This window comes from Hippopotamus amphibius, chromosome 7, assembly GCF_030028045.1.
Source record: "Hippopotamus amphibius kiboko isolate mHipAmp2 chromosome 7, mHipAmp2.hap2, whole genome shotgun sequence".
Classification (NCBI taxonomy): Eukaryota; Metazoa; Chordata; class Mammalia; order Artiodactyla; family Hippopotamidae; genus Hippopotamus; species Hippopotamus amphibius.
In genome coordinates this window covers 84,074,508-84,086,756 of record NC_080192.1, presented here as the reverse complement: position 1 = coordinate 84,086,756, position 12,249 = coordinate 84,074,508, and the positions used below count along the sequence as shown (strand labels likewise).

General features: G+C 49.9%; 1 protein-coding gene across 1 annotated transcript; it reads right to left on the bottom strand.

Annotated features, from left to right (window-relative positions):
- Positions 1-1,140: 1,140 nt before the first annotated feature.
- LOC130856810 (sulfotransferase 1C2-like) lies at positions 1,141-11,831 on the bottom strand. Its single transcript, XM_057741679.1, has 8 exons — positions 11,816-11,831; positions 7,980-8,154; positions 7,552-7,675; positions 6,713-6,812; positions 4,529-4,655; positions 3,989-4,083; positions 3,662-3,842; positions 1,141-1,762 (listed from the first exon to the last, which is right to left on the bottom strand). The coding sequence occupies exons 2-8, from the start codon at positions 8,125-8,127 to the stop codon at positions 1,650-1,652; spliced, it is 888 nt and encodes a 295-aa protein (XP_057597662.1). The 5' UTR covers positions 8,128-8,154; positions 11,816-11,831; the 3' UTR covers positions 1,141-1,649.
- Between the last annotated feature and the right edge of the window lie 418 nt (positions 11,832-12,249).

Genomic DNA, 12,249 nt, shown 5'->3' with positions numbered 1-12,249 from the left:
AAATCTGTGGGGTATCCAGACAATTTTTTCATGTAATGAAAAGGTGCTAATGTGAAGCTTATGTACCTATGATTAAATCTCAGCAGTAATCAAACAACTGTTTAGAGCTTAGGCCCATAGAACCACCCCCCTGCCCATAGGAATATTTTATCCCTGACATTGTTGAGAATTGCCGGAGGAGGGTGGTAATAAAAAAAAGTCTGAATTTCAGTTGGTTTAATGCACCCTCATGGCCGGGTCCCTGGGTGAATATTCCTGCTGCCCTCAGCTTTGGAATGACAGTAGTTGGGACGAAAAGCTGGAAATTTGTGACCTGACATGTGCCCGCCTTCCTGTGGTCATTCATCCAAGCTCCATCCACTCACTCAAAAGCACTTTCTGGACACACGTTATGTGCCTGCCTTAGGTACTGGAGTGAAATGTTGATTAAGACGTGTGACCGAACGCAAAGGAATTTACAACCGAGTGGGGGACATAGACAAGTGAATTGACAAGTGTGCAATGAGCAGTGGGGCTACAACTGGAGCAGATGTAGGGGCATGAAGGGCACCCAGCCTACTGATGGGGGTCCCTGGAGGGCCCAGCACTGAAGCGAGACTTAGTTACCTCCAAGCCTGACCACCATGTCTGGGCTGACATCTGATGCTGCTCCCGTCTCCTATTTTCCTCTTTTATGAGAATTCACCACCTGAACTTCCTGTTTCCTACTCAACCCAGCACCAAGATTCCTTGGGTCAGCGGGTGGTCTCCAGCCTCTCCCCCCACCCCTTTTTGTCCCCCCCACCAGGGAAGGACCTCGGAATATGACTCCTCAGGGCTGTGCACCTGGCCCGCCATCCATGGGTCCCTTCCCATAGTGACCAGGTGGGACCCAGGTCCTAGCACAGCTGGGGTTCCTCGAGAGGCCAGGGCAGACAGAAATTTCATATTCTTCATAAAGACACAACCTAGTCTTTGCTTACAGATACGCAAAGTATTATTATGTTACAGACTAGAAAACTAGAATCCACTTTCCAGAATAATGGAGATTTAAAAAATCCTTGCAGTGTTGAAGTCTTGTGTTTTATTTAGTTTATTGAGACCATCTTGTTTCTTTTTTTTAAAAATAAATTTATTTATTTATTTATTTAATTGGCTGTGTTGGGTCTTTGTTGCTGCACACAGGCTTTCTCCAGTTGCGGCGAGCAGGGGCTACTCTTCATTGTGGTGCATGGGCTTTTCATTGCAGTGGCCTTTCTGGTTGCAGAGCACGGGCTCTAGACACATGGGCTTCAGTAGTTGTGGCACATGGGCTCAGTAGTTGTGGCTCACGGGCTCTAGAGCACAGGGTCAATAGTTGTGGTGCACAGGTTTAGTTGCTCCGCGGCATATGGTATCTTCCTGGGGCAGGGCTCGAACCCGCGTCCCCTGCATTGGCAGGAGGATTCTTACCCATTGCGCCACCTAGGAAGTCCGACCATCTTGTTTCTTAATTTGGAAAGAACAGTTGAGAAAATGGGCATTAGCCATGATCCATTTTAGAGATGAAGTTGGTACCTACTGTTAATATGTAGTCACAGAGACGGTGTACAACGTGTTCCCCGAGATTCTCGGGTTGGGCTGGAGGATGGGCCTGCACCCTGGTTGCCGCCTCTTTGCTTCCATCTTGCTCAGAGTTCCGTGCGGAAGTTGATTGAGGTTCCTTCCGTCTTTTGCCTGTAGATTTCATCAAACCTCTCGTTCTGAGCCACAGTGAAGTGGTTTTTCCAATCCCCCACGGTTCCTGCAAGGGGAAAGCCCAGGCGAGTGTCACTGGCTGAAAGTCAGTGCCTGCACACTTGCCTTACCCCATGTCCCCCGGGGACACCTGTCCTCCTGCTGCTCTTGGTGAAGACATGGCCCTAGGGCACCTGCACCAGGGCCAGGCTCCTAAATCAGTGGAAGATCGACCCAAAGGAGATGTGGCTGGGCCCCACCTGAGGTCTAGTCACATGAAGGGCGACCACAGAGAAGTGAGAAAGAGTGAGCTTCTGACGCTCGGCCACGTGAGAGCGTCTCCAGACATCCACTGAGTAAAAGAGCAGACACAAGACAGTACGTCTGCCTGATTCATTTACGGGGAGGCCAAGATCAGGCACAATCGGTGTTGTGATAGGGGCGAGCACAGTGGTAGTCTCTGGGGGCAGACACAGACAGGAAAGGGGCAGGAGAAGGAACTTTCTGGGGGGTGAAAGTGTTTAATCCTTGATTAGGGTGCTGGTTGTGTGGGTGCATACGTTTATCAACACTTGTTAACTGTACATTTCAGTTCACTGGATGCAAGTTCCCGCTTAATGAAAAAAGACTTTGGGGAAAAAATATGAATGAGATACTATTTTCACCAAAGAGTAACTATGAAAATAACTTAAAAAGGTGGAAATACCCTTTGTCCCACCAACACGTCTTCTGGAAAACTATGCAGCAGAAGTGGGTCAGGACATAGGAACGTAGACACAAAGCAGTTTACCGTAGCTTTCTTTAGAAAGACAAGGATTGAAAACAGTAAGAGCTGAATGTCTGTCTCTTGGGGGAGAGTGAATTCTGATGCATCTGTACTTTGGTCCAACACCGGACCCTAAAACAGTGAGATTCGTGGATGCACCTGCCTTGCCCTGGCGGCATGTCTGAGCCTCTGGTGAGGGATGGTGTATCATGGGACCTCACTTGGATTTTGGGGAGTCACCTCCCACCGTGGTGCCTATGTGTCTGCGTGAGCTGAGGGAAGGGGGTGCAGGAAGGTGGGGGTGAGCTCAGGAAGAAGGGCTGTTCCCCAGATCTTCATCTCTGATGACCTGAGGAGAAAAGAAATGGAATTGTTTGGCTTGTGTCAGTAACATGGGATGCTGTTGCAGACTGGAAAATGCAACAAAATAAATTCAATCATGTGTTAAAAAAGAAGAAGAAGAAAAGAAGTTGCCAAGGGATGGTCCCCATGGACCAAGTCTGTGTTGATAAAACTGTGCTATGGAGGGGCTTCTAGGAGCAGGGTTTGGTGAAGAAAACTTTTTAAATGCGTTTCTATGTTGATTTATGTTTTTACAATCACAGTCACATGTATTACTTTTTAAATTAAAAAGCGATAAAGCTTTTTTTTTTTTAACCTTTAGAAAATGTTAGCTGGGCCAATTAGAATCCCTCTCTTGGGAATTGGAACTAAGGGGTGTCATAGAAAGAGGCAGTTCACAGCAGTAGTTGCAGTTGAACATCTTGATGTTGGGCCATGATGAGACCAGGTGATGAGACCAGGTGATGAGCAGAAGCTGTAAAGCAGGAAGAAGGAGTGATGGGCAGCGAGGAAGGAAGCTGCTCAGTGGAGAAAGGCCCTCGTCTTGTGCGTGTGGAGCCTCAGAGCAAAGAGCCAGACCCTGCAGCTGCCAGGGTCCCAGACCTCAGACCAGGCATCCCCAGGACGTTTGGAGTGGTCCCTTGGAGGACTCTTTGTGCCTGGCGACCAGACACCCCAGCAAGCTCTCCTCTGTGACGACATCCATCTCCCGCCCTCACCAGCAGCAGACATGATGCACAATGCACTGTCCTGGGATTAATACAGCCTAATGCCTTCTTGCCGAGAGGCAGGCGCCGTGCTACCAGGCAAACTGAATGTTTGCTTTACACATTTGTGTAGTCTTTGCAGCCCACCCACCTTTTCTCATGAAGGGGGAAATGGACTGGTCCAGGATGGCCTTGGGAGCCGTAGAACGGTTTGTCATGGGATTTGCCTTCATCTTCTCAAATGTTGTCTCCTGGACGATTCTGTCCAGCACGACTTCATCCAAGTTCTTTCCCATGAACTGCATCACCTTCTGAATTTCCTGCTTTGGGTCCTGTGGTGAGGGCGACATCGTATTGGAAGGGAAGACGTTGTCAGAAGGATGCACTTATCCCCCCCAGACATGCAGCCAGGAAACGGCTCGGGATCTCTTGGCAGCTGGGTATGAAGTGGCTCTTTACCTGCATGGCCTTTACTCACCCTCTTGATGTCCTCGTAGAAGAGAAAGAGGATCTGGCATCTGTCTCTCATCTCCCACCATCCTATCACATGCTCGAACCAGGAGCCCCAACCCACTGTAAGACACAGGAAACATGGCAAACAGCCTATGCAGGGATCACACAAAACCTTGTGATACTTAGGATGTTACTTACCTGAAGTGTGTTGGAGAGAGAAGCAAATTACAGGCCAGATATACCCTGAGAGTCCTGAGCTGTTTGACATGGGGGTAAAGTGGAACAGGACAGCCTTGGGGGAGATTATCCCAACATGCTTCCCAAGTGGCATCATATTTATTACAAGTAATCACAAACACCCTCATGTTGGGACAGGGATGCCTTTGCAATGGGATTCTTCTGCAGGTCAGGTGACCTGGAATAAAGCTTCCAGATCAGGTGGGTGTGTTTGCTGGGGCTGGGGGAGGACTCGGTGTCCTAGGGGGTCATCGTGGTGTGTGTGTGTGGTGGGTCCGGCTGAGCCTTACTGCTGTGGGGATGGGCAGACAGGAGGACAGTCTCGTACCTTTTCCACTGATAAAGGTTTCAAAGTACTGCTCCCAGGTGCCCGGGCTGGGGAGTGTCTGGTTCATCCTTTGGAAGTGGTAGTAGGACACCATACAGTCCTTGGCATTTCGAGCTACATAGAGGAGCTTGGGGGTAGGAGGAGAGGGGTGAAGAGGGTGGTTTCACAGAATCACCGATGCTGAGCCATGTTGAGAGTCCCATGCCAGCAGCCAACCTCCTGTGGCCTCACCACCCCGGCTCTGTCCCCTGAGCAGCTGACTCCTGGTTGCCCCCTTGGTCTCGGAAAACAATCTTTCTCCAGAAACCATGACCTCCTGTCAGACAGAAGCCTCCACATGCATGATGACAGCCCCTGAACACCTTCATCCTGGTTCCCATGAAGGACGATTTCATGGCAAGAGTTTGGACAAGAGAAGAGTTGTTATGCTTTCCTGGCCTTGCCTGCTGTGTTGTTTCTGATCTCAGCACCTCTGCTCTTCCCACGAAACATCCCTTTGAGTTTAATTCCAAACACGACCTTGTATCCTCCTGCCCAGCCAGCCCTCACTTTAACCGGGTTTGACCTTTTCTCTCAAATGCAAACCAATCCATCCAGAGCCACCCCCGCCCTGCCCCGCCCCCCATGCGGCCCTGCACTTGGGGCCACTGTCCCCAGGCCCTAATCACCCAGGGCCAGGACCCAATGACCAGGAGCAGCCCCTGTGCCTGCAGCCCTGAACTTTCTCCATCTCCCCACCCCGACCCTGCCCACCCGCCCACCCCTCCATCCCTCAGAAACACACCAAAGGTCCTGCCCCTGTAACCCTTGTCCCCTTGGCCGCTTGACTGACCGTGGTGCTTCCCGGGGCAGATTTTTAAAAATTCACCTGAATTTCTAAACTATTCAACCTCTGGTCGGCTTCTGCTTCATTGCCGCTTAACAAGCAGTTCATTCGTCTCTCCTTTGTCCCAGCCCCTGTTTCTCCCCTCCAGCCACAGGACGGCTTCTCAAACTGTCGCCCCACCCACTCTGCAAGCTCAAAACACCCCAGGCTCAGCTGAATCTACTCTGCACTTTAACCTATTCTTGAGTTTTCTAATGAAAAAATATATTTTTTCAGTTAATGAAATCCTGTTTATTTAATAAATTTAATTAAAAATATTTAAAAAATAGTATCTCATCCCTGTCTTTTATTTTTGACTCAATCTTTAATTTCTTTACACAATTTAAACATTCTTCTTTTATTTCAGTAACTGATGGTTTTATTACCTGACTCTGCTGTGTGTTCTTTCCCCCCCGGTAGTGACTTGCCCCTTTGTAAGCTTTGCAATGAGAGAGGGTGAACTCAGGCAGCCCCACCATGGGGCCCAGGTTGAAGCCATGTCCCGCCTCTCACCGAGGGCATCTGTGTTTGTTTCTGTCAGGCATCCCGGGGACACAGGCGATGGGACCCCTCAGGCTAAATCTCAGCTTGCAGCTTCTTGGACAAAGCGAGAGGGGAGCTGAGAGCCTAGGTCACACGGATAAGCTTCCCACTCTGCCAGGCAGCTTTCCTGGGCATCTTACACAGAAGGGTCCTGAGGACAGGGTCTCTTGTTCCCTCACCCCGCCTTCCTGAATGATTGCCGTCATGGTGTGAGTCCTCTCAGCTGCACTGTTTCCTGGAGACACATCTTCCCTGGCCCTCCTTTCCCTCCCCCACCTCTCAGAACACGGTGCCCACCTTTGTGCCCGGGTGCTGCCTGCCCAACTGTCCCCTTGACTCTGCTCACCCCACGGCCACTTTGTTTGTTCAGGGACACGTTTTCCATGTCCTCCACCTGCTGGGAGCTGGGCCGGCTCTGGGCACTATCCCAAAAGAATGGACAGGTAAAACAACAACCCAGTTTGCCACGGGGTTTCCCCTCACTCTCTCCTCTCTGTTCTGTTCTATGAGTTTCCCCAATGCCTGCAGCCCTGGGTCACTGTCCCCATCCTGTCCCCAACCGTCCATAGCCAGACACTCACTGCCTTCCCCACATCTCTCATTCTCTCCAAAATTTCAGGCTGGCTTTGCCTTCCTTTCCTGTTTGAAACTTTACGTTTTCTCTTATTGCTGATAAACTGTCAACACTTCAGATGGTGGAGAAGCAAACATGACAGAGGATGTTCGGGGTCAGATCTGGAGCTTTTGCCCCCCGCCCATCCCAGGACGTTTGGTACCTTGCAGTTGTTTTCCCAGCAGGACGGAGGCAGCAGCTGGGTGGGGAGGTGTGTCCTCCGCACACGGGGAGGGGGCACTGCTCTGGCCTTCTCCACACCGTTAAAGTAGGTGGAGAGGAAAGGCCTCTGTCACACCGGTGTTGCAGGGGGAACTTCTGTCTGGGGCTCTGTCCAGAGCGTCCATCACCTGCCTACATTTCTGCTTGGGTCTCAACTTGGGGTCTTTCGTGATGGAATCACCAGTATTACCTGCTTGTAGGTGCACACGGCCCAGAGGTGCTGGGAGCTGAGAGCTCACTTGCTGTCAATTTGCAGATGAGGAGCTGTGTTACTGAGGCACAGCCAGGACCCTCAGCGCCGTGCACCCCCCCTGCCCCGCCCCATGCACTGGCCACTCCTTTCCCCTTGGAGGACGTCCCTGATTGCACGTGGGTCCCAATTCCTACTCTCTCCCTTAAGACCCTCACTGGGCACCTGCTCTGTGTGATCCTCGTGTTACGGGGGTGGGGAGGCTGAGGTCAAGGAGGCACGATCTTCTCTCTAGAAGCTGCCACTCCTGTGTGGGACTCAGAGGCTGATGCTAACACCTCCCCACCCTTAAACCGATCGTGTGATACTGTGATGATGGACCCGTGTCCCCATACATGTGTTCAAACCCCCAGATTGCTGACACCAGGATGAGCCCTCACGTGACCCTGGCTCCGGGGAGGTGACCTGTCAGGGCAGGGTCAGTGCAGGGTCACCAGTGATAACCAGTATGCTGCCATGGCGGGGGGTGGGGGGATGGGGGGGTTAGTGTTGATAACGGGGGCTGGGCAGTGGGGGTGGAACGCTGACCCGAGGGCTGGGGTGGCCGGGCCCGCTCGAGGAGGGGGTGACGGTGCTGGATGGCCTCCCGCTGACATTTCTCCACATCCCCGCTCTGTTCGATCATGTCCACAATTTCCTGAATCCACGTGGTCCCTGAGGCCCAGATGGAGGGGTGAAAGGCAGAGACCAGTTAGACAACCTGCCCCCAGCACCCTGGGTAGACTGACTGGTGTTCGGGTCACCCTCTCCTCTCCCACACCGGGATCTCTAGGGGGATCTGAGCCCACAGCCCAGCAGGCAGGTCCCCTGAAGCTGTAAACCCGTAAACCAGGAGTTCCAGGCTCCCTGTGGAGCCCTGCCCCGGGGCAGGAGGAGCAGGGCCCCCTGACCACTTGCAAGCCTCCCTCTAGGGGGCCCCTGACCCCACGGGGAGCCCTGCTACCCAGCCCACAGCCACCTGACTTCGGGAAGGTGCAGATGAGCAGGTCGTCCGGCTGGGCCTCGAAGCCCTGGATCTGGTGCCAGTTGTCCACGGTGGTGGCTGGTAGGGGGATCCCCGCCACCTCCCTCAGTGGGGGCCGTCTCGCTGCTGTGGTCAGGGCCATGGGGTCTGGGAATGGGAGGGGCAGTCCCTATGGTGGAAAATAGAGAAGATTGTTTAAAAATCGTGGTACACATAACATAGAATTTGCCATTTTATCCATCTTTAAGTGCAAGCTCATTGTTGTATAGCCATCACCACCACCGTCCCCAGAAATTCTCATCTTGCCAAACTGAAACCACCTGTAAAACACTAATTCCCCATTCTCCTCTCCCCAGTCGCTGGCCCCCACCATCTACTTTCTGTCTCGATGGATTTGACTCCTCCAGGAACCTCATACAAGTGGAATCACACAGTGTTTGTCCACTGGTGACTTCAAAATTCGTCCATGTTATACAGGTGCCAGAATTTCCTTCCTTTCTGGAGGGTGAATAATAGTTTGTTGTGCATGTGGACCACATTTTACCCGTTCATCCATGCACGGACCCTTGGGTGGCTTACAACTTTTAGCTATTGTGAATAGTGCTGCTGTGAACATGGGTGTGCAAACATCTCTTCAAGACCCTGCTTTCAGTCCTTTTGGATAAATACCCAGAAGTGGGATTGCTGGACCATGTGTAATTCTATGTTTAATTTTTTGAGGACTTTCCACACCATTTCTCACAGTGCCTGCACCCTTTTACATTCCCACCAGCGGTACATAAGGGTTTCAGTTTCTCCATATCCTCATCAATTTCACTTGTTATTTTCCATTTTTTTTAAATTTATAATAGCCATCCTAATGGGTGCGAGGTGACATCTCATTGTGCTTTTGAGTTTCATGTCCCAGTGATTAGTGGTGCTGAGAATCTTTTCATGTGCTCATTTGTCATTTGTGTCTCCTCTGGACAATGTCTATTTAAATTCTTTGTCCATTTCTGACTCAGGTTGTTTGTGTTTTGTTATTCTATTGAGAGAGTCCTAAATGCATAAAATGAGAAAGGCAGGAGGAGCAGCCACTGTTACCCAGGATAACTGGCTACTGGATTCCAGTACATTTGCTGCCGCCGCTGATAAGAATACTGACAACAGTTAAAATCTAACCATTACTGAGCACTTGGACTTGCATGTTGCTCGGCTGACCGTCTTCTACACATTAACTCATCTTAACTCTTGCATAAAATGAAGGGTTTCTTCCAGAAGATGTGGCAGTAAACAGTTATTGGAAATTGAGTGAGAGCCTGGTGCAACCCCTCCGGGGAGCATGTGGGGGCTAGTGCCACCGCATCCAGGCCCGTTGTTAAGGCGCTTCTGCTCTCAGAGCAAGTCCAGCCCTTCAGGATGGAGACTGTGTTTTCAGAAGAAGAAAAACAAACTCCTTCGGAAAAAAATTTCAAATATATGCAGCAGCTGTGTTTCTAATGTCTCAAAGAAGGTAGAGTTTGGACAAAACTCTTGAGATTATGGCCGGTTTCAGGAGGAAGGAAGAGAGAGAGAGGTTTCTAATGGGTCTTTCATGTTAGATTTTCTACTGACGTTTCTTTTCTCTTTTAATTTGTATCAAGAATTTATTAGGAAGGAGTGTTAACACCCTCACAAATGTGAGGCCGCTCAGAGTCACGTGATCAGTACTTACTCAGGTCTGCAGCCAATGCCTGCCTAGAAGCCTACATCCGTTATTTAAGAATTACCACTCACGGGCTTCCCTGGTGGCGCAGTGGTTTAGAATCCACCTGCCACTGCAGGGGACACGGTTTTGATTCCTGGTCTGGGAAGATCCCACATGCCTCGGAGCAGCTAAGCCCGTGCACCACAACTACAGAGCCTGCACTCTAGAGCCTGCGAGCCATAACTATTGAGCCCATGTGCCACAACTACTGAAGCCCACGTGCCTAGAGCCCAAGCTCTGCAACAAGAGAAGCCACCACAATGAGAAGCCTGCGCACCACAACAAAGAGTAGCCTCAGCTCTCTGCAACGAGAGAAAGCCTTCGTGCAGCAACAAAGACCCAACACAGCCAATAAACAAATAAATAAATTAATTTTTTTAAAATTACTGCTTGTATAAAAAAGAATGTATACATATATACAACTGAATCACTTTGCTGTACAGCAGAAATTAACACAACATTGTAAATCAACTATACTTCAATGAAAAAAAAGAATTACCGCTTGTTTTTATTGTGAGTGTAAATGTATATATTGCATAAAATTTAAAATAAGCGCAGATATACAAGGAAAAATATCCACCACACAAAAGTTGTGGTAATTTTGATATTTTTTTTTCCAAGTATGTATTGTGTTAGGCAGAATAATAGCCCCAAAGGTGTCTGCATCTTAATTCCTGGTATGTGACACTGCCTGGTGCAGGGACTTTGCAGATGGAATTAGGGTGAAGGACCTAAAGGCTACGAGCTTGTCCTGGGTTACCCGGGTGGGCCTAATGCAACCACAAGGATGGGTAGAAGTGGGTGGGGGGCATGGAAGAGCCAGTTAGGGCGATGCAGCAGCCCAAGAGGTCAGAGGGACTCGAAGCGTGAGGGGCACTCACACCGCCACTGCCGGCCTGAAGCCAGAGGCCACAAGAGCGCAGGCACGACCCCTGGAAGCTGAGAAGGACCCTCAGCTGACAGCTGGCAGGGTCACAGGACCTGGGCCCACAGTCACGTGAGCTGAATTCTGCCGACAGCTGGGGTGAGCTTGGGAGCAATTCCCCCGAGCACCTCCAGAAAGGATCATGGCCCTGCCAGCACCTGGTTTTGCCTGGAGACGCCTGCTTCAGATTCCTGCCTTACAGAAGTGTCAGATAATGAATCTGTGATCTTTTAAGCTGCTAAGTTTGTAGTCATCTGTCATGGCAGCAATAGTGTCTGCTCACTGGTTACTGTCATGGACTGATGCTGTCTCCCCCCACATTCATATGTTGAAGCCCTAACCTCCAGGACTTCAGAGTGTGACTGTGTTTGGAGATGGGGTTTTCAAGGGGCCAGTAGGGTGGCCCTAATCCAATCTGCCTAATGTCATTGTTAGAGGAGGAGATTAAGACACAAAGAGAGTCCAGGGCTGCCTCTGCACAGAGGGATGGCCAGGTGAGGACCAGACTGCATGCCCAGCAGAGAGGCCTTGGGAAAGACCAATCTGCCCATATCCGGGTCCTCCAGCCTCCAGAGCTGTGAGGAAATAACTTTCTGTTGTTTAAGCCCTTTAGTCTGTGGTGTGTTGTTATGGCAGCCTGAGGGGGCTAATACAGATATCTTTACTGAAGCTTAGAAATCAACTGTTTATTTTGAGAACTGGTAAATGGAGGGAAAGAATAAATCATCCATCCTGACTTTCCTATACTAATTGTCCCGCTGAATAACCAAATAGCAGATGAAAGAAGTTTTTCTTCATAGAATTATTTCAGCCAATAAAAGAATAATAAATTACAGAACTGTAATGTCTCTTTGTAGCCCTAAATGGTGAAAGAACCTAGGCATTTAACATCTGTGGTTCCCAACATCACAGAAAGAAAGACAAGCAGACACTGTAGTTCTTGGTGACGGACACGTACCCTATGGGTACGTGGTTCTGCCCCAAACACTGAAATTGATTCTGATTAATCCTTGAAATCCAAGCACCATTAATATCTCTTATCTTAGGGGTTCCTTGAAATACTTTCTGGCTTGAGTTAATCAGTCCTGTCTACTCAGCCACACCTACCTTACTATAGTAAAGATTAAAAAAGTAAATCAGTGAGTTAAGTAAAGGATTTCTTTTAAGCCATATTCTTACCTTCAAGTTCCAGCTAAAAATCAGAGCCCAAAGACTGTACTAAGGGTCAGTGAGCACAGAGGGCACCTCCCAAGGATACGGCCAGCTCCCTGGACGGCAACTGCTTAGGCTCAAATTTCCCAAGTTAAGGGCCAGGGCTGCAGCTGGTGAGGGCCTCTTGGGGCTCTGGTCCATGTGGTAACTTGGACCCTTTGCTATCACGGGCTCAGGTGGTCGCCCAGAATTGCCACGTTGGCACATGGATTATTTTGAATCAAAGTTACTTAAGAAACAGCTGATATTAGAAGTGTACTCTGACCCCCTCTGTTCCCCTCAAAACAGAAGATAAATCCCCCATGTGTTGGGCTCCCCCTGTACAGGATGTGGAAAGATATCCTTATCACCAGAGATGGGGATTCAGGGCTGAGAAGCTGCATAAACAAACCTAGTTTCTT